The sequence below is a fragment of the Ovis canadensis genome, chromosome 13, assembly GCF_042477335.2.
Source record: "Ovis canadensis isolate MfBH-ARS-UI-01 breed Bighorn chromosome 13, ARS-UI_OviCan_v2, whole genome shotgun sequence".
NCBI classification, from domain to species: domain Eukaryota; kingdom Metazoa; phylum Chordata; class Mammalia; order Artiodactyla; family Bovidae; genus Ovis; species Ovis canadensis.
In genome coordinates this window covers 56,986,805-57,009,176 of record NC_091257.1, presented here as the reverse complement: position 1 = coordinate 57,009,176, position 22,372 = coordinate 56,986,805, and the positions used below count along the sequence as shown (strand labels likewise).

The window sequence follows — 22,372 nt, the reverse complement described above, 5'->3', positions numbered from 1 at the left end:
TGTGACTGAGGGTGGGAACTAAGTTAGTTATAACTAAGGCAGTTATTAACCGCCTTCTGCTCAAATGGCATCAGCTGCCTAAAGACCACTGACTCCGTGCATGAGTGTGAGTGCACATGGGAGAGTTTTGGGTGGCCATGAGTGTGCACGTGTATGTGAGTGTGGATGAGATCTCGATGAGGGATATGAGGATCCGGCGGATTCTACAGCACAAAGCACCCAGCACAGAGGACCCAGCGTCCATCAAGGATCTTTGCACACGTGCATCTATACATCCAGGCATGAGTTGTTCCAGAGCTGGTAATGATTCATCCAAGGTAGAGTGTACACCAAAAAGTCACAAATGAAACTCTGTGAGAGAAGAGAGAAAACAGTCAGCTTTCAGGAAAATGGTTCTTAAAGATGACAAGAAGTTTCTGCCCCTGACCTCTGCCCCTGCTTGGGGAGTCTGGACCCTGCGCTGAGGCCTGACCACATGGGCGAGGTGGGTTTTGCTCGCTGGCACATGCTGGGGGTGAAGGGGGTGTCCATGTCAGCAGAGGAATGTCATCCTGGGCTCCCCCACCCAGTCCTCCTGTACTTCCCTCCCGGGCATAGAGAGACCCTCAGGCCTGCCAACTTGCAGGAGGGACCAGGAGGAGGTCAGAGGTAGGGAGACAAGGAGGTGACTGGGCAATCCAGAGGGACCCGGGGATGCGGACCAAGACAGAACAAGGTCCCCAAGGAAAGTAAAGCCACTTCCACCTGAGGTCCAGGGAGTGGACCAGGTGGGCAAGGGGTCCGGCAGCCCAGAGACCTGGGGCTGGGGCAGTGCCAGCCCAGGGTGCAGAGATGCCCAGTTACAGCACTTCCCTTTTCTCCTCCCCGCCCAGGGTGCCACCCGTGGCATCAGGCAGCCCTGCGGCCGAGTCCTGGCTCTGCCCCAGCCACAGGGCCCCTGACATGGATCCACGTTTCCTTGTGCAATGTTTACTGCCCCCTTGACTGGAGCCCCTTGTCAGCTGCTTGTCAGCACACACCTTCTTCAGATTCTTCTTGGTCTGAATGGGGCACGAGCGGTTTTTCGTGCTGTTCCTCTTGCACTTGGTCCGGCTAATCTTCACAGTAATCAGGTACTCCAAGCCCGTTGTCAGCTACCAAGAAGCAAAGGCTGTTAGCTTTGACTCCCAGCATGGCTGATGCTCTCCCGGAGGAGCTGGCACAGGAGAAGAGCTTCAGGAGCCTCCGTTCCTGGTCCAATCCTGGAGCTCAGCCTCCTCCCTACCTGCCGGAGGATGCCCAGTGCCCCCTGATCACCACCTGGGATGTGCGATGCCCAGTCCTTGCTCTGTACCCGCTCTACTATTGCAGCCACAGGAGGCTTCTTACCTGTCTCCCTCACATCCTTGGGACCAGGGAGGCAACCTGGCTATAGTCCCATCATGCACCCAAGTCTGCACTGTGGTCCTCAGAACACGTCGATGGAGCCATATGGGCTAGTCTAGTTCCTGGGCTCTGCCCCTGTCCTCATCTTCCCTCCCTGCTGCCTTGTCTCAAAGTTAGTGGTCAAAGCGGTGAGAAGGCTGGGCACTCTGTGGGGTGGCTCCTGGGAGGACAGGCCCCAGAAAACCTCAGGGCAGAGAGGCGGGGGAAGGGAACTGGGATAGGACCACCATCCTGATCCCGGAGACCCCTGGAAGGATGTCAGGACATGGGCCCGGTCTGACATCAGGATTCAGGGCTCCTGGCTGTTCATCTAAGGATCGCTCCAACCAGCTAGCGAGACTGGTGCCAAGAGTTTTGTCACTGACAATTCAGCACACCCTGCATGTGTGAAGAATCTAGAAGGCGCTTAAAGTTAACCAACCTTTTAGTGTGCTTGGGCTCGCCTGCTCAGTCGCTCAGTCGTGTCCAACTCTTTGTGACCCCATGGACTATAACCCCTCGGGCTCCTCTGGCCACAGATTCTCCAGGCAAGAGTACTGGAGTGCATTGCCATTTCCTTCTCCAGGGTATCTTCTTGACCCAAGGATCGAAGTCAGGTCTCCTGTATTGCAGGCAGATTCTCTTTTTGTGTGTGCAAGCAGATTCTTTGCCATCTGAGCCACCAGGGAAGCTTGAGTGTGCTCCATGTTTTCTCATTGTTAGACTTATTTGTGAAATCGTAATAGGAATGATTGTGATGATACAAATGTTTTCACAGGTGCTACTTCACTCTTATTCAGCCCACTTCGAAGGTCAGGAAGCTGAGGCCTGGAGAGTCTGGATGGTGCTTGACCAAGACCCCACAATTAGGAGGAGCATGGTGTCAAAACCAGAAGGGGCACTGGGAGCCCAGCAAAGACGGCCACTGTGTCCCGTCCCTGCCCACTGTGAGGCACAGATGGAAGCAGTCAATGGGCAGCGCACAGGCCTGCCCAGGGGCCTGGCCCCAGGTCACCCAGCCCCTCAGGGGCACACTCTCTGTCCACTAACCTGGCTGAGTGATATCAGAAGTTCGCTTGTAAACAATTACTTGAGTTAACTGTTAGTGATAGAGGACCAACAGTCCATGGGGTCGCAAAGAGTCGGACACGACTGAACGACTTTCGCTTTCACTTCACTTTCACCAACTCTGTTACTGGCCTCCTGGAGTTCCACTTTATCCCAGGGACCAACAGGGGGAAGAAAAGGCCCCTGGTGAGTGGCCGCCACCTAGTGGCCACATCAGCTCAGTGTCCTCGGGCCTGTATGCTGCCGTCGCGCAGCAGGAGTGATTCAGGTGGACCGGCTGCTGTTCACGCCCGGGAGGCCCTTTGGGTCATACCAGCACTTCCTGATGGCCCGCCCCACCCTGGGCTCCATTCCTGCCGCCCCTCTCTCTAACTGGAGCCTTGATCTCCAAGTCAGTCATTCCCCAAATCCAGCAAATCGAACCAAGGTGTATTACTGTCGCCATCCTAATTCATAGAATTTACTCTCTAACCTTGAGGGCAGGCTGGACCAACAGAAGTGTTTTTTAAAACAGCTTTGCTTTCCTCTATTATCCTTCAACTGATGTATTTCAGAGAAACTTTATATGTTAAACAAAATGAGAGAGGATGGGTAATTCCAGGCTCGGAAAGGGACCCAACTAGAGGCCCTCTGTATCATTCTGGGTTTCTCAAGGACACAGCTACGATCTCTAGATCTAGATTTTCAAGCTGTGGACATGAATGCTTATATTTTGCCAAAAGAGAGGAATAATAAAGGCAATGAAACCATCCTCGGTTGCTGTCCCTCTGGCCAGTTTCTGAATGAAACCAATTCTTCCCCCCAGAAGAGTAGCTAAGAAGCTCAGAGGATACTCAGGGGGCTCGGGGTCTGAAGGACCCTGCAGGGCCGGCTCCCAGGAAGCCGCCGCCCACCCCAGCCCTCTCTGAAGCCACACCTGTACCGCTGTCTCACCTGCACCTGGCTGCGGAGCAGCTTGTCTACGCCGAACAGGTAGGAGTCATTGCTGTTGTTGTTGTAGTTCTCCAAGAAGAAGGTGAGCGTGGCGTTCACGTTCTTTGGGCTCTCGGAATCCTGGAAGCCCAGCCACTGCTGATGCCGACCCAGCACGAGTGCCAGGGCCGCCAGCAGCAGCAGTGGGTTCCCCCAGCGTCCGGCTCCCATCTCTGTGGTCTCTTCTCCACGGGGCTTTGCAGGTAGGAGGGTGCAGCCACGTCCACTCACTTGCTCTCCCTGCTGCCCTCACCAATGCAGGTTTCCACGGGAGATGCCTGCCTGCGTGAAACCAAGGACCGAGACCTTGACCCCTTCTTTCCGGGGCTTGCCCGTGACTTGACCGGAGGACCCGCCAGGGACCTGCAGAGGGTCATTCACTTTTCTCACCCCCTGGGTTTCTCAGTAACTGAGGCAAGTATGATTTCTAAATGCCTCTCTCCCCCTTCATACCCTACTAGGAGGAAAGCCCCCAGGACAGACCCCGCAGGCAAGAAGAGGTGATGTATCAGACAGAGAAGGGGTTTCCCTGGTGGCTCAGACAGTAAAGAATGCGCCTGCAATGCAGGAGACCTGGGTTGGATCCATGGCTTGGGAAGAGCCCCTGGAGAAGGGAGTAGCTACTCACTCCAGTATTCTTGCCTAGAGAATTCTATGGACAGAGGAGCCTGGCAGGCTATAGTCCACGGGGTCACAAAGACTCAGACGTGACCAATTCCTTTCACTTTCTTTCATCAGATGGAAAAGAGTCTGTCTGTGGGACTGGGGGAAGGTTACAGAGAAGGTGATGCTTGAACTGGGATGCAAGGGATGAGGGCCTGATGCCTTCCAATTACCTACAGTGAGTTCCAGCCGTCCAGGCCAGCGATCCACTATTTCCTGTGCTTCCCTTTTGGCGCTGGCTCTCTGCCATCCACTGACCACAGAGTTCTGCTGCTGGATCCAAGTGTGCCTGCAGGCCCCAGTGCTAGCCCTTACCATCTTGGTGTGACCCCAGCAGAGCTTTGTGAGGTAACTGTGGCCTTTCTATGAGGGAGCAATGAGCTGTGAGCCTTGTTTAGAAATTAAATCCTGCAGTCCCCCGGAGGTTAGGTGTTACCTGTGCAGGAGGGGAAATTTCCTCTCCACTCTTTGGGTTTCTGTCTGGGCCTAAGAATTAAATTGACAGAAGCCAGATTAACAAGAGAAAGGCAACCAACTTTCTGGGCCTTCATGAGTACCTGGGAGCCTCCGCAAGAAAGCGAAGATCCAGAGAAGTGACCAGAGCAGGGAGCTTTCATAACTTGTAGACACAGTAAAACTGTGAAGTAACCAAGACGAAGGGGTTGAGTTCAGGGTACCCTATGGTGCAGGGGTAACAGGTTAGTTTATGCAGACTCCTTGGCTCTGTGTTCCGGTCTCCAGCTACAGGACAACCTCTGTCCTCATGTGCAGGGAGGGGATGGTTTCACTTGGTACATTTATCTCCTGCTTCAGGAAGGAAGGACTAGTGGAGAAGTCAGAGTGACCTTCCTGCTTCTGCCATTTTTTCAGACTCCTCTGGCTTAAGACCATCTTTGGGCCAAGGTGCCATATTTGGGGATAGCTTGTCCTAAACCCCATCACCAGCACCCATAAGCCCATAAGAGCTCCCTGTGCTTAAAACACTCACCGAAGTGGGATCCTGAATGGCATTCTGCCCCAGACAAAGAACTCTAGTGGGACAATTATGAAATGTGGATAAGGTCTGTAGATTAATAGCGTAAAACTGTTGACATGAATAACCAATAACCCATCTATAATGGGGATAGAAAAGGGCTCTGTTTGAGATAAACTGAGGAGTATATCCAGAGACACAACACCTCACATGACTCTGAGGAACTTCTGGGAAGAAGCATGGCTGTCAGTAGCTCTGTGTCGTATTAGAACAAAGAACATCAAACCACTCAGGGATACATGCCTGCAGGGTTTCAAAAAAACTGGATCAGCAAGTATACAGAGAGTCAGTTCAGCTGCGGCCCTGGGAGGAGTCTTATCATCAAGGAGTCTCAACATCAGCATCCTAGGAAGGCAGGCATTTATCTCTTATCTTCAGATGTTATAAACTTCTGGACAGTCTGCCCTTTTCTTTAGCGATTAAAGCAGATATGCAGTGTATGTCTGATGGGTCACAAACAGGCTGTTTTAATTAGCATAAAATTCAACACAACTCATATATAAGCCTGGGGATTCCCTGGTGGCTCAGACAGTAAAGTGTCTGCCTACAACGCAGGAGACCCGGGTTTGATCCCTGGGTTGGGAAGATCCCCTGGAGAAGGCAGTACTCCAGTACTCTTGCCTAGAAAATTCCATGGATGGAGAAGCCTGGTGGGTTACAGTCCATGGGGTCGCAAAGAGTCGGACACAACTGAGCGATGTCACTTCACTTCACTTCATATATAAGCCAGAATGACTAACACCTACTTAAATATGTGAACATTTCTTCTGTGAATACAAATGTTAACTCTTTGGTTTCCACCATCATCCTAGAATTAACACAGGATATTAGCATGCAGGGATGGGAGAACTTGATGCTATTGTTGTAACCTTTTTGTAAGTCTAAACTGACTTCAAAATAAAGATTAAAATGTTCAAAAATAAATACATAGGATCTTAGTCATTGAGAAGCAGCTTGATATGGTGAGGGAGACCCAGGTTTGTAATTGGCTGTGCTGGGGTCTTTGCTGGGTTCTAGGGGAGCTGGTTCATCTCCTTAGCTTCAGATTCTTCATCTATAAGATGAAAACGGGGAAAAAGACTCATCTCAGATTACGGTGGAGACAATGAAGGGAGGAACCTGTTCTCAAGCCAGAACACCCTCCCCCATGATTCTGCCATGACTCTGAACACACACGCCCATGGCCCGTTGGACCCCAAGTGTCCTGGAACCTAGACCACTCTCCAGTGTGAAAGTCTTACTATACTCGGCAGGGTGTCCTCCCAGACCCCATGGCTTCATGATTTGTCCAGCTCAGGGAGGCGGCAACCTCAACAATACTTGAGCCCGGATGGCAGGTGTGCAATCATGAAACAGATACAGAAGGATTCTGAGTGATGTACGAGAGTGCTTGGGTCCGGACCAGCTCAGCCCGCCCCAGACGTCTAGATGTACAGCCACCCTGGATACACCACCAGTCTGTGGACCTGGGAAGGGGAAGGTGATATCCAAGGGCCGTGTTAGGAAACCCACAAACATACCAAATAGTTTTGCTTAAGAAATGTGGGCTGATTATATGCATGGAATAAGGGGAGAACAGGGGCCCTGGTCAAATGGCAGGAAAAGGAAAAGGAGAATGAACATATCCAAGGAAAAGGAGGAAGTGGGAAGAAGTAGGAGGCCTCATCAAGTCTAAGCCTAAGGGGAAAAAAAAGAGCCTTGGTCACATCTGTGAAATGAGGAAGTAGCAGTGCTCTAGTCCTTTCCAAGAGTAAGGATGAAACAGGGCAAGATCGTGGACCAATGGGAACACAGCATCCTGGTCCTGTCCACGGAAAGTGAGGAACAGGGACTGGACGACATCCCTGGGGCAAGACGAGTCAGGCAGCAGTGTTCCATTCACAAATCAGAGGGCTGAGATGGGTTGTTTCCACAGTTAAGGGAGAAGTTGAGGGCTTAGTCATGTCCATGTGATAAGTGGAAAGCAGAGGTGGTCCTGTCCATGGTAAAAGGGGAAACCAGGGCTTGGTGAAGACCATGGAATGGGGGGAAGGTGGAACATGCTGCCGGGAAAAGCAACAACTTACTGTCAGTAAAATAAGGGCAAATGGGGGCTCATCATGTCCATGAAACATGGTACAACTAGCAGAAGAAGAACACTCATAAAACTCACAGAAAGGGAAAGCCTGAGGCCCAATTGCTGTGTGTGGTTATGGGACAGTTGGGTGAAAACAGGAAAGATACGGCGTGGCAGGGGAGTAAGGGGGATCTGAAGCCTGGGCAAGTCCACAAGGTCAGAGGAAGGGGCCTGATCACATCCAGTGACAGAGCCTGAATAGACCACGCTGGGCAAAACCACTGCTCATTGCGCTATGGTCTGACTGGACATCTGAAGTGGGGGTGCCTTTGGTCCCCGAAGTGGAGCAGGTCCTGGGGCAGGGGGAGTCACATGGCTGGTGAGAGCCGAAGTGCTAGGGTGTCCAGCAGGTTCCAGGACAGGCTGTTCGGGAGCAGGCAGCCAGGTAGAGAGCACTCCCGCCTGGCCAGGCTGGGTGCAGACATCCCATGGGGTGGCTGTTGGTCTGATCTCACCATGGGGCCTGGGCCACTGTGAGGGGGACACCGCCCAGCAGGAGCTGAGTGTTGAGGTGGGGAGGCCTCGCCACTGTTGCTTGGCTGAGCTTCACCTTCTGAGTATGTAAAGTCAGTGTCACAGTAAAACAGCCTGTGCATGTTGAATCATAAAAGGTACAGAAGTGCCGGCACAGTGCCTGGGGCTGTTTGCACAAGAAGGAGCTGAGGCAGGTGGAACAGCCCTGGGCTGCCGGCCATTCCTTTCCTCCATTGCTCTGGAACGACTGGCCTGGGGCTGGGACATGGGTCATGGTGTTGCACTCTCCCAGCGACCTGCTTGCTCCTGAGCCTCCCCTCCTCACTTTGGGGGAACAAATGAGCCCCTCCAAGCAACAGGCTGGCCCCTCTGGGTTCTGCTTTCCACCATCTTCTTGTTTGGTTTGTGTTTGACAAGCTCCTCCTTGTCCTCTGAACAGTCCTGCTCTGGCCTGGCTGCTGACCTGGATAGAATCCAGGCAGGAAGCCAATCGATTTGTGGTTCATCCTACTGCCAGAAGCCCTTCAAAGCAAGCCCAGCAAGGAGCAGCCTGGGCTGGATGAATGCCTGCCCAGAACGCTCCCAATGGAGGCTATAGAAGGCACTGCCGGCCGCCAGCGGATGCCCTGGTCCCTGGGCTGAGGCAGAAGGATGTGGCTGACCCTGGCCAGAGGCTTGCTGGTCCCCCATGTGCAGGCCAGCAGCAGACTGCCAGCGGTGGCAAGGCACCACCCTGAAAGCCCCAGGGGACGTTTGCTCTTTCCAGACTAAGACACCTAAGAAACCACGGGGCTCAGGAGGTCAGAGGTCACAGGGCCAGGCATTTTGTCTCCATGGGACTTCTGCCTGGGGTGGTGGGTTTTTCACATGCCTTTGTCCTCATGCAAGCCTTCTACAGATGGTGTTCATAATCCTGTGATGTTGGTTTATCAGCTCCTAAGCAGGCTATAGTGAAGGATAAGGACGCGTGCTGCAGTTCACGGAAGTCATTTGTAAAAGAATGAAACTAGAACACTTTCTAACACCATACACAAAAATAAACTCAAAATGGATTAAAGATCTAAATGTAAGACCAGAAACTATAAAACTCCTAGAGGAGAACATAGGTAAAACACTCTCCAACATAAATCACAGCAGGGTCCTCTATGACCCACCTCCCAAAATACTGGAAATAAAAGCAAAAATAAACAAATGGGACCTAATTAAAATTAAAAGCTTCTGCACAACAAAGGAAACTAGAAGCAAGGTGAAAAGACAGCCTTCAGAATGGGAGAAAATAATAGCAAATGAAGCAACTGACAAACAACTAATCTCAAAAATATACAAGCAACTCCTGCAGCTCAATTCCAGAAAAATAAACAACCCAATCTAAAAATGGGCCAAAGAACTAAATAGACATTTCTCCAAAAAAGACATACAGATGGCTAACAAACATATGAAAAGATTTTCAACATCACTCATTATCAGAGAAATGCAAATCAAAACCACAATGAGGTACCATTTCACGCCAGTCAGAATGGCTGCGATCCAAAAGTCTACAAGCAATAAATGCTGGAAAGGGTGTGGAGAAAAGGGAACCTTCTTACACTGTTGGTGGGAATGCAAACTAGTACAGCCACTATGGAGAACAGTGTGGAGATTCCTTAAAAAAACTGAAAGTAGAACTGCCTTATGACACAGCAATCCCACTGCTGGGCATACACACTGAGGAAACCAGAATTGAAAGAGACACGTGTACCCCAATGTTCATCGCAGCACTATTTATAATAGCCAGGACATGGAAGCAACCTAGATGTCCATCAGCAGATGAATGGATAAGAAAGCTGTGGCACATATACACAATGGAGTATTACTCAGCCATCAAAAAGAATACATTTGAAAGTTCTAATGAGGTGGATGAAACTGGAGCCTATTATACAGAGTGAAGACTCTGGCATTGAAACATGTATAATATCATATAAGAATCGAATTGCCAGTCCAGGTTTGATGCAGGATACAGGATGCTTGGGGCTGGTGCACTGGGATTACCCAGAGGAATGGTACAGGGAGGGAGGTGGGAGGGGGGTTGAGGATGGGAAACACATGTACACCCGTGGTGGATTCATGTTGATGTATGGCAAAACCAATACAATATTGTAAAGTAATTAGCCTCCAATTAAAATAAATTTAAATTAAAAAAAAGAGTAGGACATGACTTAGCGACTGAACACCACCAACAAAGCAGGCTATGTGACTTAAATAGTGGTCAAGACCCATCCTGAAAACAAAGAAAGGGGACCCAGGCCCTAAAGGCCACTGGTGGCCATTGACTGGTTTCCTGTGAACATACCTCCATTCTCTCCAGGCAAACAGCAGCAAAAGCTGAAGAGGATCCAGATTTTGCTGCTGTAACCTTCAAGTCTTCAAGTTCTTTGCTCGTGTTTTCTATTTGGTTGTCAGTGTTCCACTGATTTGTAATTTCTTTATCCTTAATAATAATGATTTGCGGGTAGGTGTGCTGCAAATATCCTTTCCTGGGTTGTGGTTTCTTCTTTCTGTTTGAGCTATGCTAAGTTGGTAAAAATACATCTTTACTGTTAATGATGTGTGTGTGTGTGTGTGTGTGTGTGTGTGTGTTAGTCGCTCAGTCTTGTCCGACTTTTTGTGACCCCATGGAATGTAGCCAGCCATGCTTCTCTGTCCATGGGAATCTCCAGTAAAGAATACTGGAATGGATCGCCATTCCCTTCTCCAGAGGGTCTTCCCATCCCAGGGATCGAACCCTGGTCTCCTGCATTGCAGGCAGATTCTTTCCTGTTTGAGCTATAGAGGTCCTTAATGGAGTGAATGTATCAATTTTTTCTCTTACAGTTTGCAGTTCTGACGTCTATTTGGGAAATTAAGTTCATAAAGCTATTTTCCTGTATTTTCACTTAAAACTTCTTAAAGTTTTAAAGTTTAGCACTTCATATTTATGTTCATAACTATCAAGATTTTCTTTTTTTTTTGCATGGTGTGTTTACTAATGTTTGTTTAGAATTTTTGTATCCATGTTCATAAGTGAGACTGGCTCCAAATTGTCCTTTCTCACACTGACCTTTTCTGTTCTGGGTTTTAAGGTTATATGGGCTTCAGACAACGACCCGGGCAGCATGTCTATCTGGGTCCCTGCAGGACACACTAGCAAAAGGAGGGCTTACTTATGGGGGTACCTGCAATGCTGTGGGCGAAGGAACCCAGGGCACAGGACTGTCATTTCCTGCAGGATGAAGGGAGCCTTACATGGTCACCTGACCAGGAGACCAAGGAAAACTGCCATGTTGTTTCTTACCTTCTGCCCTCCACCTCTGGCTGGGCATCTTTTGGCCAAACACAACAGAAGTCAGAGGTCATGGCCCCATGGATGCAGTCCGTACAGGTCAGAACCACAGAGCAGACAGCACCACGAGGCGGCTGGTGAGTGGGGCTGGGGGTAAGGTGGTCTGACATGGAGAGATTTCCCTGCTTTCATTCTCAGGAAGAGTTGATAGATTATTTTTATTTTTATTTTTTTGTCCATTTCTTTTGGGGAATGGGAAGAGAGATTCCCTGATTTGACTTCATTGTCAACCAGACGCCCTCCCAAAGTGGTCGAGTTTCACCATTAGAGGTAGTTCTGTAAAGTCAGTAGAGATCCTGAATTAACAAAGACTGAACCATCATCCTGCCCCACCTTTCAACCCCCAGGGAAATACAGGTTTGCTTCCCGTGTTGGTCACCCATCACTATGTAACCTTCTTGCACACAACATATTTCATTTGATTTGACATCTCAGTGACTTGTTAACATGGACTCACAGCCCACAGCCCCACAACTCATGCCTGAATGAAGCTCATCCAACACACGTGTTTTCTCTGGAGGGCACAGTCCAGCCTTCTCCCCTGAAGACACTAGACAGCACTTCAGCGTGGTGCTTGGGGGACAGTTTAAATAGTGAAATCACCAACAGGAAGTACAAAGTGGGGAAAACATGGCACTAAATAGACGACGAGAAGTACATTGATTTGTAATGAGAGCAGCATGGTCTTGTCCTCATGAGCATCAGGCATGCCAAGGTCTCCTGCTCTGCCCAGGTCCACAAATGACCGCAAAAGTACCCTGGAATTGATTTGGTTACAAAGAGACGTTAAGGAGTAGGCACAGCGGCAAGTATGGAATCCGTGGGCAACAGGCATCACGCGTTTCCTGATCCTGTCTCCTGTGCAGAGCGTGGAGGGGAAGAGACTCCACACCCTAGAGCAGCCAGGTCCACGTGACTGCTTCTGGGAAAGCCTTTCTTGTATCTTGAGATGGACTTGAGTATTTTGGTAACAGCCAAATGTGACAAAACTCAAATATGCCACAATGGTGTACTGATATGTTACACTTGGTGCATGAACTGGATGCTCTAGAATAGTAGTGCTCTTTCTTCTTTGATAGGCATATAGTTGTTCTAACAATGTTGTGTCAGTTTCTGCTGTACAACAAAGTGAATGAGCTAGCTGTATACATATATGCCCTCCCTCGTGGGCCTCCCTCCCAGCCTCTGCCTCCCATCCATCTAGGCCGTCATAGAGCCCCAAGCTGAGCTCCTTGTGTTACACACAGCCGTGCACATACATCAGTCCCACTCTCACAGTTCATCCCACTCCTCACCATTCCATGTCTACCAGTCAATTTCCTACGTGTTTCTTAAACACATACTTCCTAGTCTCCAGCTTCAGGAGATGCCGACACAGAGAGCTAGGGGGTTAGGGACTGGTATTTCTTGAACATCCTTTGGGAACTGCTTTAATCAACACGCTGATGCTGCCCTTGGAGCTTCTGGGTTGGTCCCGCCACCAAATCCACAGAGGCTGCTCTGCTTCTCAGATGCTCATGCCCACTTTTTGCAGTTTTTCTCTTTATTCCACATTGAGTATTGCCTCTAATTTCCTGCCTCCTCCTTTCCCAATCCTGCTCCAAATTAGTTTTTTGAAGTCAAAATAAATAAACTCCACCTGAGAATCTAAGGCTTCCTTCTGCCTCTGAAGTGCCTGCACTGTAGGAACTCTGTGACATATGCTTTAGTGTCCTTTCTTTCTAGGAGTTTGACCCCATTTGCCTTGCTCTGTCAAGACAGGCTTCATTTTCTTAGATGTATTTTGTGTGCCAATGCCCACAGTGTATGTATTAATAGTTTGAAGCTGTCACAAGTTCTCCTTTGGTAGTGACTTTCATAATCGCATCACTACCTTTGCTTTAGTATTCCCAAATATAAACGGTCTAGACTTTGCATTACAGAATAACTCCCTCTGGGACAGGCCGGGAAATCACTGGCACAGGAGAGCGTCTGTCTATGAATACTTCTCCTAGGAGAATAGACGTCTTCCTGGCAGGCAGAACTGTGTCCTAAGAAATCCACTGCACACTGTGGCCAGCATTATGTCAAGAATAAGAGAGCTCAATGGCTCGCGTCCATTGAAAAGAATTCAGTCAATAGAGGATTATGCACAGATCCTATATATGGAAATCTTCGGTAACCAGGGAAGAAGACAGACATTCACATGGAGACCGAAAACCAACTGTGAATTTGTCTTGGGGCAAATGCTTCCTTCTTAACTGCCTGGCTCTTCAGATAAACTGGGTCCTCCCTGGAGCTGAGCGGTGGGCGCGTGACCCTCGCAGGGTTAGGGCCGGTTTCCCGTGGCCGCCCTGCATCGCTCGCGGAGTTCGCGTGCGGTTGAGGTTTCCTGCGGGCACCCGGGCACCCGCCGTGTCCTCGCCCTCTCCGTTATCCCGCGCCCCCGGACCAACCCCTGGCCACGGTCGGTCGTCCTGGGCAAGAACTCCTGATGCAACGGGATGCTACCGTTTCAGGCCGTCTTCCCTGGAAGCCGCGGGCCCTTTTCCATCTCCCGCATCTTTAAAGGCCAAACGCTCTCCTGGTCCGAAGGTCCTACAGAGAAAGTCAGGCACCCGCCTCCAGGCTCCAGCTGTCGGCCGGCTCTGCGCCCTTCAAGAAACCAGAGGGGACGTCTCGCAGGCTCCCGCGGACCGAACGTGGACTACAACTCCCGAGAGGCCGCGCGCCGCGCCTCTGCGCCCGGCCTCTGCGAGAGGACGGCCGTGGCACCGCCTGGACTACAACTCCCGAGAGGCCGCGCGCCGCGCCTCTGCGCCAGGCCGCTGAGAGAGGACTGGGAGGTGCGGACGGCGCGTCCGGCCTGTTGAGGAGGTCGTGGCGGGGAGTGAGGCTGGCGACATGGACAACGCGGGGAAGGAGAGAGAGGCAGTGCAGCTGATGGCCGAGGCCGAGAAGCGAGTCAAGGCCTCCCACTCCTTCCTCCGAGGGCTGTTTGGGTGAGCGCCGGACCGCGCGTGCCCCGGGGAGGGTTTCCGTCCCTGCCCGGCGGCCCCCAGAGCGCCCCGGGGGCCCTCTAATCCCCACACACCCTCCAGAAATTCCCCTAGGTCTCCTCGGCGCCCCCTGGGGTCCCCATGACGCCGCAGGGCCCCCACGCCCTCCAGGGATACCCCAAAGTCTCCCACCTTGCCTCCAGGGACTCCCTGGAATCCCCGGAGCACCCCCACGCCCTCCAGGAATCCTCTAGGATCCCCGAAGCCCCCACACCCTTCCAGGGATGGCCCTAGGACCCTCGGAGCCCCCTACCTTGCCTCCAGGGACCCCTTAGAATCCCCGGAGCCCCCACCTTGCTTCCAGGGACCCCTAGAATCCCCGGAATCTCCCACCTTGCCTCCAGGGACCCCCCCCCTAGAATCTCCGGAGCCCCACGCGCCCACTAGAACCCTTCAGGACGACCCCAGGGCCCCCTACATGCCCTTCCGAGATCTTCTAGGCCCCTCGGAGGGGGCCCACCCCGCACGGGTGGCGGGTCCCAGGCCCCACTGGCCGAGCACGAGTGTGCGTGACGCCGCGGCGGCCACACAGGTTTGTTCTTTCGCCTGGAGTCGGCCCGCCCCTCTCTGGAGTCCCGCGTGGGCGTGAAGCTCAGGGGAGAGGCGGGCCCCAGACCCCTGCTCGGGCGCCCGGCCTGCAGTCCGCCGCCCTGTGCCCGCGCGCCTTGCGCCAAGCACACCGGTAATAGCCGTGGCTTGAGTGAGGACGTGCTCTCAACCCGGTGCCATTGCTTCGCCAGAGATTGATGTGATAGCCAGGGTCTCCGGTTGGCTTAGGGATAACGCAGCTCCTCGAAGTCTGCGTCTCTTGGAAATCCCGTTCAATTCCTGTAATTCTTCTGCCCCGTCCTAGAGAAGGTCTTAAATTCGGACTTGCCAAAAAGCAGAGCCTGCACTGACGTTTCTTGGAAGAATTCTGGCTGGTTGAGTAGATGAATGATTCAGCTGTTTAGGATGAGGGAGGCAGAAAATTCCTGGTGGTTTTCCGTATTTTCTTATGAAAACGAAAGACCCTTGGCCAACACCCAGAGCATTTGCAAATTCAGTTTGGAATCTCCTTGTTTTGCCACCTTCGTTGTTTGAGTTGTGATATTTTACCAGTGTTGATAATCTCCAGGAAGCTTAAAAGCAGGTTTCATGCAGTGCGCGTAATATAGGATGCAAAGATGCAGGAAGGTAATGGTTCCTGCCTCAAGAACCCCTCTAGTCATTTATCCCTGCTGCTGCTAAGTCGCTTCAGTCGTGTCCGACTCTGAGCGACACCATAGACGGCAGCCCACCAGGCCCCCCCCCCCCCCCCCCCGTCCCTGGGATTCTCCAGGCAAGAACACTGGAGTGGGTTGCCATTTCCTTCTCCAGTGCATGAAAGTGAAAAGTGAAAGTGAAGTCACTCAGTCGTGCTCCACTCTTAGTGACTCCATGGACTGCAGCCTACCAGGCTCCTCCATCCATGGGATTTTCCAGGCAGGAGTATAGGAGTGGGTTGCCATTGCCTTCTCCAAGGCATTTATCCCTGGTGGTTTCTAAATTTATCATATGATGTGTGGTTTAGAGTATAGCCATGAATCACAAATTTGTACTCCTTTAAAAGTTATGACAGTACTATAAGGAACCCTGTCTTACACCTGACCTTAACACCAAGCAGTAACTCCTTTCTCTGGTTCACAAAACAATTACAGTTTATTCCAGTAAAATTTAATGTCCTAGCACCTCGAGCTGGGAGGTGATCTTAATGGCACAGCATTTCCAGTCTGGGTTTGCATCCCTGGAAGAGAATCTGTAATCGGCAGAGGAAAAAGCACCTGACAGCACTTGATGATTCTCAGAGGGATGCTCGTCTGGCTCCTTTCGATGAAGAATGTTGGTTGTGCTTCTTGTGAAATCTGACCACATCTTGAACCAGTAATCCTAAAAGGATTTTAGAAATGTGTTTTGTCTTTAGAGAAACGTCTTTTTTTTTTTCTTCTTGACTGTTGATCATCTGTTTCGTTGTGGAGCATTGTAGGAAGACTTCATCCTCAGCATTCAGCCTCAGTTTTCACGGAAGTCATTGCGTCTTAGGACTGACGTAGATCCAGCAGGTCGGTGTACTGTCCTTGCTCTGGGACCAGGGGCAAGTTCCTTAGCCTCTCCGTGCCTTAGTTTTCTGTGCTGTAAGATGAGTGTAAGAGAAGTGAGTGAAGGTTCCAAGAATATATGCTTGTAAAATGTTTAGTCTTAAAGATGAGGATTATTAATTAGCATCTTCATCAGAATGATCAGGCCCTGTTATTTATCAGGGAAACAGAGAACCAAACAGATGAAGTTGACTTTGCCAGGATTTCAGAGTCAGAGACATTTTGGAACTGCATCCTTGTGCTTTTAATGAAGTAAAATATCAATATTTGAAAGAGCTTTGCACCACATAAGGGTTATTTATACTGTGGCGTACTGTGGTTTTAGTAATGCTTATCTCTGGAAAAGCTTGGGGAAGAAGGGTACTCAGAGTTCTTTGAGCTTTAATAGCGTTACATAATTCTTTGAAGCCAACAGCTAGATTCTGTGTCAGTGACAGTGGGAAGACAGATTCTGTGTCAGTTTTAGGTGTTCAGAATCTTACTTTACGCTGGGCATCACTTGCACCTGTCTTCAGCTTTCTGGGCTGGGATACCTGTGTTAATCCTCTCTGCCCTAGCTCCCTTAGCCAGAGAATTTTTCCTGGCTTTAAACCACAGTGCAGTCCATCTGCATGTCTGATTCCTAAGTTAACAGCACATACCCACATATTGGTGTCACTGAGCCCACCTGTGTAAGAGCTGACAGCACTTTACTGGGGGCAGGTGATGCTGTTTGGGGCACTGGAGGCCGTTACAGGCACTCAACCTACTTTACTGCAAATGTTTCATGCCTGGGGCTGGTTAACCCAACTGCAGATTAAACCCTGTGTAAGAGTGGATCCCCTTTGCTCAGTGTCGACCCACACACTGTGCTAGTTTCGTGGCAATGCAGCCTTCTCACTGCTCTTCTGTGGCTCTTCCTTTTTTGTTGCTTTCAGTAAAATTAGCTGAAAATATGAAGAAGTCAGTCATGCATTCTTCTGTACGTAAGGCACAAGTTCAGGCTCACCCGTGAGATGTCTGTGTTCCTTGCTGGTCTTTCCCACATTCCCCTGCAGGAAAGGACCTGCTGAGCCGTCACAAGAAACTGCTGTCATGATGGTCAGTCTTTCTGCTTGTCTGACAGATCAACAGTGATGTGTTCTTGGAGTCGTGGAATTCAATTAAAACTTAACTCCTTCGCTGGCTTAGCTTAGTGTAGCAAAGTTGCCACTGAAAGGGCTGTGCTTTGATTTTGTTTCCAGAGATGAGCTATTGAATTTTGTAGTTAACATCAAATTTTAGTTTACCATCTTAATGAACTGATGATCAGCCGACCTAGATCTGACAGCAAGATGGCTTCGCATTTCTACAGCCTGTACTGTATCTGCCATCCTGTTACAGGAGACCACAGTGGGGAACACTGCCTGCGGAAGAGAGTGGCTTAAGATTGACTGTGGGAGCAGGTTCTGGGTAGTTAACCCTATCTTCCCATGCTCTTGAATGTTCCCCAGGCTCAAAGCTTGTAAAGAACTATAAATCTGGCCATGTCAAAGTAAATTTAATGAAAGGCCATATAGGGTTGTGTGCATCCTCAGTCATGTCTGACTCTTTGTGATCTCCTGGACTGTAGCCCACCAGGCTCCCACAGAATTTTCCAGGCAAGAATATGGGAATGAGTTGCCATTTCCTGCTCCAGGGGATCTTCCCCACCCAAGGATCAGACCCATGTCTCATGCATTGGCAGGCAGATTCTTTACCACTGCGCCATCTGCTGCTGCTGCTACTGCTGCTAAGTCACTTCAGTCGTGTCCGACTCTGAGGGACCCCGTAGACGGCAGCCCACCAAGCTCCCCCGTCCCTGGAATTCTCCAGGCAAGAATACTGGAGTGGGTTGCCATTTCCTTCTCCAATGCATGAAAGTGAAAAGTGAAAGTGAAGTTGCTCAGTCGTGTCTGACTCTTAGCGACCCCATGGACTGCAGCCTACCAGGCTCCTCCGTCCATGGGATTTTCCAGGCAAGAGTACTGGAGTGGGGTGCCATTGCCTTCTCCGCTGCGCCATCTGGGAAGCCTCTTATAGGTTTGCTCAGAAATAACTGAATCTGTATTTCTTAGCTACTTGTGAAAATTGGGAGTATTTCTTAAGCATTGTGGGTCATTAATTATCAGTATTTTTCACTCAGCTTTATTTTGGCAAAGACTGTGTTTAAATTTTGCCAAATTATGATGGGGACATATGATGGCAGTTGTAAAGCGTTTAGGTCCACCCCAGTTACAGTAGATATTCAGATGCAGATTGAACTTAAGAAAAAAAAATTATTATTAAGCTCAGATTTAGAGACAGGTGGTATAGTGTAAGAAATATATATATTTAATATATTTTAATGTAATAATAGAATAACCTGTTATGTATTATGTAATGTATATGTGAGCCATAGTAATATGTACACACACTCTGTGTGTGTATGTGTGTATATATATGTAAGAAGGCCAAATAGAGATTCTAGTTTACTGGCTTGGTGACCCTGGCCAAGCAAATCGTACTCAGAGCTTCTGGTTTTTTTTTTAGCTTTCGCATGGGCAGAGGGAAAGAATTTACTTGTCAGAGCCGTAAGGATTGAATGAGGTGCTGCACAGAGCTGTATTATAATCATTTGGTTTTTTGATTTTTAATGTCAAGTTATTTCATACATCAAATGATAATCATGACTGGCCTTTTTCTGTTTGCATTTTTGCAGTGTTCACCATATTCTTTCGTTCCTGTGAGCCCTGTGGGGTGCAGAGTCCTTTACCAGTGGTAGGGAGGACCAGAACTGTGGTGGCCTGCGGCTCATGGGTGTAGGGCCTGGAGGTCTACCTTGTTTGCTGGCTGTGGCCCAGCACCTCCCTGGGCCTTCAGGGGACTCCGGTGAATGCCTTACACATGCTGATTTGTTTTCTTGTGCTCTTTTGTTTAGTTTGAAGAGCAAAGGTAACAAAATGAAGGGGAGTCCATGTTTCTTTCTTCTGTGTTTCCTTCAATACCTGTTAGTTGTAAATGTAGCAACTACATATGGTAGGAAATGGCAAGGAGTACAGAACAGTTTCAGTTGAAAAGTAGAGTTTTCCCTGAATCCTCATGCTCCTGAATCTTAATCAGCAGAGGTAATTGTTTTTAACTTTCCTTTTGATTCTTCTGATGGTTGCTACCATGATTCTAAATAATTTGAGAATACTTCTGCTACCTTACTAATTTTAGATATTGTTCGTTGGTTGTGCTGAAAGTGAAGAAGGTAGTATGGCTTACATGACAGTGCGTCTTCACCTCCTGATTTTCATGACTTCTCAGTCTCTAAATACTATCTTTTATATGTAAATAGCATTTAAACTTTATATAATTCTACTTTAGACTTTTTTCAGATATTTCCCTGTATCTGTGAGTTATAGAGTGACCGTGAAGGTAGTGCTCAAACTGGGATATTTTTGAGATGCCAAGAAGATGAGTATAAACCAGGAGTGTCCCTGCAACCAGGACAGAGGATCATCCTAGTTATAGGAGACTTTATAACTCATTTTTATGCTTTCAGTTTGAGTTCATTTGATTAGCGTATAAAATCAGCAAGACTTTTGTATCTTAAGAATTTTTGGTGAGTGATACGTAGGAGTTCACAGTAAGGAGATTTTGTAAGCAGAATTTCAGAATGTTAATCATGTCTGTATTTGAATATTAATAGAACTTATCTTAGGAATGTTAATTTAATTAAAATCTAACAAGTTAATAGATCAGTACTTTATTGGATTAAAATACATGTTTTTCACAGTAAGGAGGTATCTGCTAATTCTTGTTTTAATGGGTGTTTTCATTATGGATTGAATGAAGGACTTATATTTTAAGGCCTTTTCAATAACTGTGAGGTAAGCATGACTTTTTTCCTTTAGTTATTAGTACATTAACCAAGGAATATCCTCATATTGAACTGTCCTGGCATCCCTTGAATAACCCCCTGAATTATAATGTATGAATTTTATAATGGACAGTTGGATACTGTTTTAAATTATTTTATTTCAAGTTCTTTTATTTGCAGTGTGTGTATGTGTATAGTCTTTTCCAGATTGAAGCACTGATGTCACAGGGGCCTCATAAAAACAATTTGTAAGTTTTTCTTTTTTTTTTCCCCATGCTCTGGTCTCTGCATTTTTAAATCGAATCCTCTTAAGTGAAGTCATGTTGGGCTTTTTCGTGTTAATGTCCGTGATACTTTTCTTTTTTCCCCTGGAAATGTTTAAATGTTTAAACTTCCTATCTCTACTGAGGTCAGTTTTGGTAAATTGTATTTTTAAGGAAATTATTTGTTTCACCCATGAATATGATTGTACAGGTATCTCTTCGAGAGCCTGCTTTTCATTCTCTCGTGTATATGCCCCAAAATGAAATTGCTGGATTATGTAGTAATCCCATTTTTAATTTTTTGAGGAACTGCCATACTGGTGTCCGTGGCAGTTGTACCATTTTACATTCCTGCCAACAATGCACACAGATTCTAATTTCTTTACATGCTTCCTTCCAGCACTTGGTACTTTATAAATAATGCCCATTCTAACAGGTCTGAGGTTATATATCATTGTAGCTTGATTTGCATTTCCCTAATTATTAATGATGTTGAGCATCTTTTCATATGCCTATTGGCCATTCATATATGTTCTTTGGAGAAATGGCTATTCAAGTCCTTTGTCCTTTTTTTAAATTATTTTTTTATTGAAGGATAATTACTTTACAGAATTTTGCTGTTTTCTGTCAAACTTCAACATGAATCAGCCATAGGTATACATATATCCCCTCCCTTTTGAAACTCCCTCCCATCTTCCTTCCCATCCCACCCCTCTAGGTTGATACAGAGCCCCTGTTTGAATTTCCTGAGCTATACAGCAAATTCTCGTTGGCTATCCATTTTTGAATTGACTTTTTTTTTTGTTATTGAGTTTTAGGAGTTTGCTATATATTCTTGATGTTAATCTCTTATCGGGTATGTGATTTGAGGATATTTTCTCCCATTCTGTATGTTGCCTTTCTACTCTCTGAATAGTGTCTGTGATGCACAGTTTTTTTTTTTTTTTAATTTTCATGAAGTTCAGTTTGTCTTTTTTTTAACCTGTGCCTTTAGTGTCATATCCAAGATACTATTGGCAAATGTAGTGTCATGAAGCTTTTGCTCTGTTTTCTTTTAAGAGTTTTTGCTGTTTTAAGTGTCACATTTAGGTCCTTGATCCATTTTTGAGTTAATTTTCACATAAGGCTATGCATAAGGCTGGAGCTTCCCTCATAGCTCAGTCAGTAAAGAATCTGCCTGCATAGTGGGAGATCTGGGTTTGATTCCTGGGTGGGGAATGTCCCCTGGAAAAGAAAATGGTAACCCACTACAGCACTCTTGCCTGGGAAATCCCATGAACAGAGGTGCCTAGCGGGCTGCATACAGTCCATGCGGTGGCAAGAGTCAGACACGACTTAGCGACTACACCACCACCACCACCATACGTAAGGCTCCAGCTTCATCCTTTGGCAAATCAGTATTCGATTTTCCCAGCACAGTTTGTTGAAAAGACTGTCTCTTCCTTGTTGAATATTCTGATACCTTTGTTGAAAATCATTTGACCATAAATGCAAAGATTTGTTCATGGGTTTTCTATTCTAGTCCACTGGTCTGTGTGTCTGTCTTTATTGCCAGTACCACATTGTTTTGATTACTATAGCTTTGCAGTAAGTTTTGAAATCAGAAACTGTGAGCCCTCCAGTTTGTTCTTTTTTCTCAAGATTATTTTGGCTTTCAGGATTCCTGTGATTTTTGCTTTATAAAGATGGCTGCCATGTTTGGGTGCCTAGATGTTCACAACCAGTATACTTTCATTTGAATTGTATTTAGTATTATGAAGTGAATTTCTCTATTTCATTTGATACTTTTGAGCCCAAATTCTACCTCCTCTGATGACAGGGTAGCAGTCTTTGCTTTCTTGTTATTTGTGATTGCCTGTTTTAGGGCGTGTTAGTTAAGAGGATTATCTGATGCCTGTGGCCACGTGGCCTGTGCTGACTGGGAGGGGGGAGTGGGAGCAGAAGCTGCGTGGGTCGTCTGTGCTTCTGTCACCAGAGGAGTATGCTGTTGCCCTGTGAATCTTCTTTAGTACCTTCTGCCTG

At 48.1% G+C, this 22,372-nt stretch overlaps 2 protein-coding genes across 2 annotated transcripts in view; one reads left to right on the top strand and one right to left on the bottom strand.

Annotated features, from left to right (window-relative positions):
- Positions 1–267: 267 nt before the first annotated feature.
- Positions 268–3,615, bottom strand: CSTL1 (cystatin like 1). Its single transcript, XM_069546340.1, has 3 exons — positions 3,406–3,615; positions 1,020–1,133; positions 268–351 (listed from the first exon to the last, which is right to left on the bottom strand). Exons 1-3 carry the CDS (start codon positions 3,613–3,615, stop codon positions 268–270), a joined length of 408 nt encoding a protein of 135 aa, XP_069402441.1.
- Positions 3,616–13,875: 10,260 nt separating this feature from the next.
- The window catches only part of NAPB (NSF attachment protein beta), a 34,709-nt gene continuing 26,212 nt past the window's right edge, over positions 13,876–22,372 (top strand). Inside the window, exon 1 of the mRNA XM_069546512.1 lies at positions 13,876–14,069. Within this exon, the coding sequence (XP_069402613.1) occupies positions 13,972–14,069 (98 nt within the window). The 5' untranslated portion in view covers positions 13,876–13,971. The remainder of the gene's footprint in view (positions 14,070–22,372) is intronic.

Excerpts from the sequence above, each read along its gene's own strand:
- CSTL1 (XM_069546340.1), bottom strand. The coding sequence starts at position 3,615 with ATGGGAGCCGGACGCTGGGGGAACCCACTGCTGCTGCTGGCGGCCCTG. Across the intron at positions 1,134-3,405 it reads TGCTCCGCAGCCAGGTGCAG|CTGACAACGGGCTTGGAGTA; the intron begins GTGAGACAGCGG and ends GCTTCTTGGTAG. Across the intron at positions 352-1,019 it reads CCAAGAAGAATCTGAAGAAG|AGTTTCATTTGTGACTTTTT; the intron begins GTGTGTGCTGAC and ends CTTCTCTCACAG.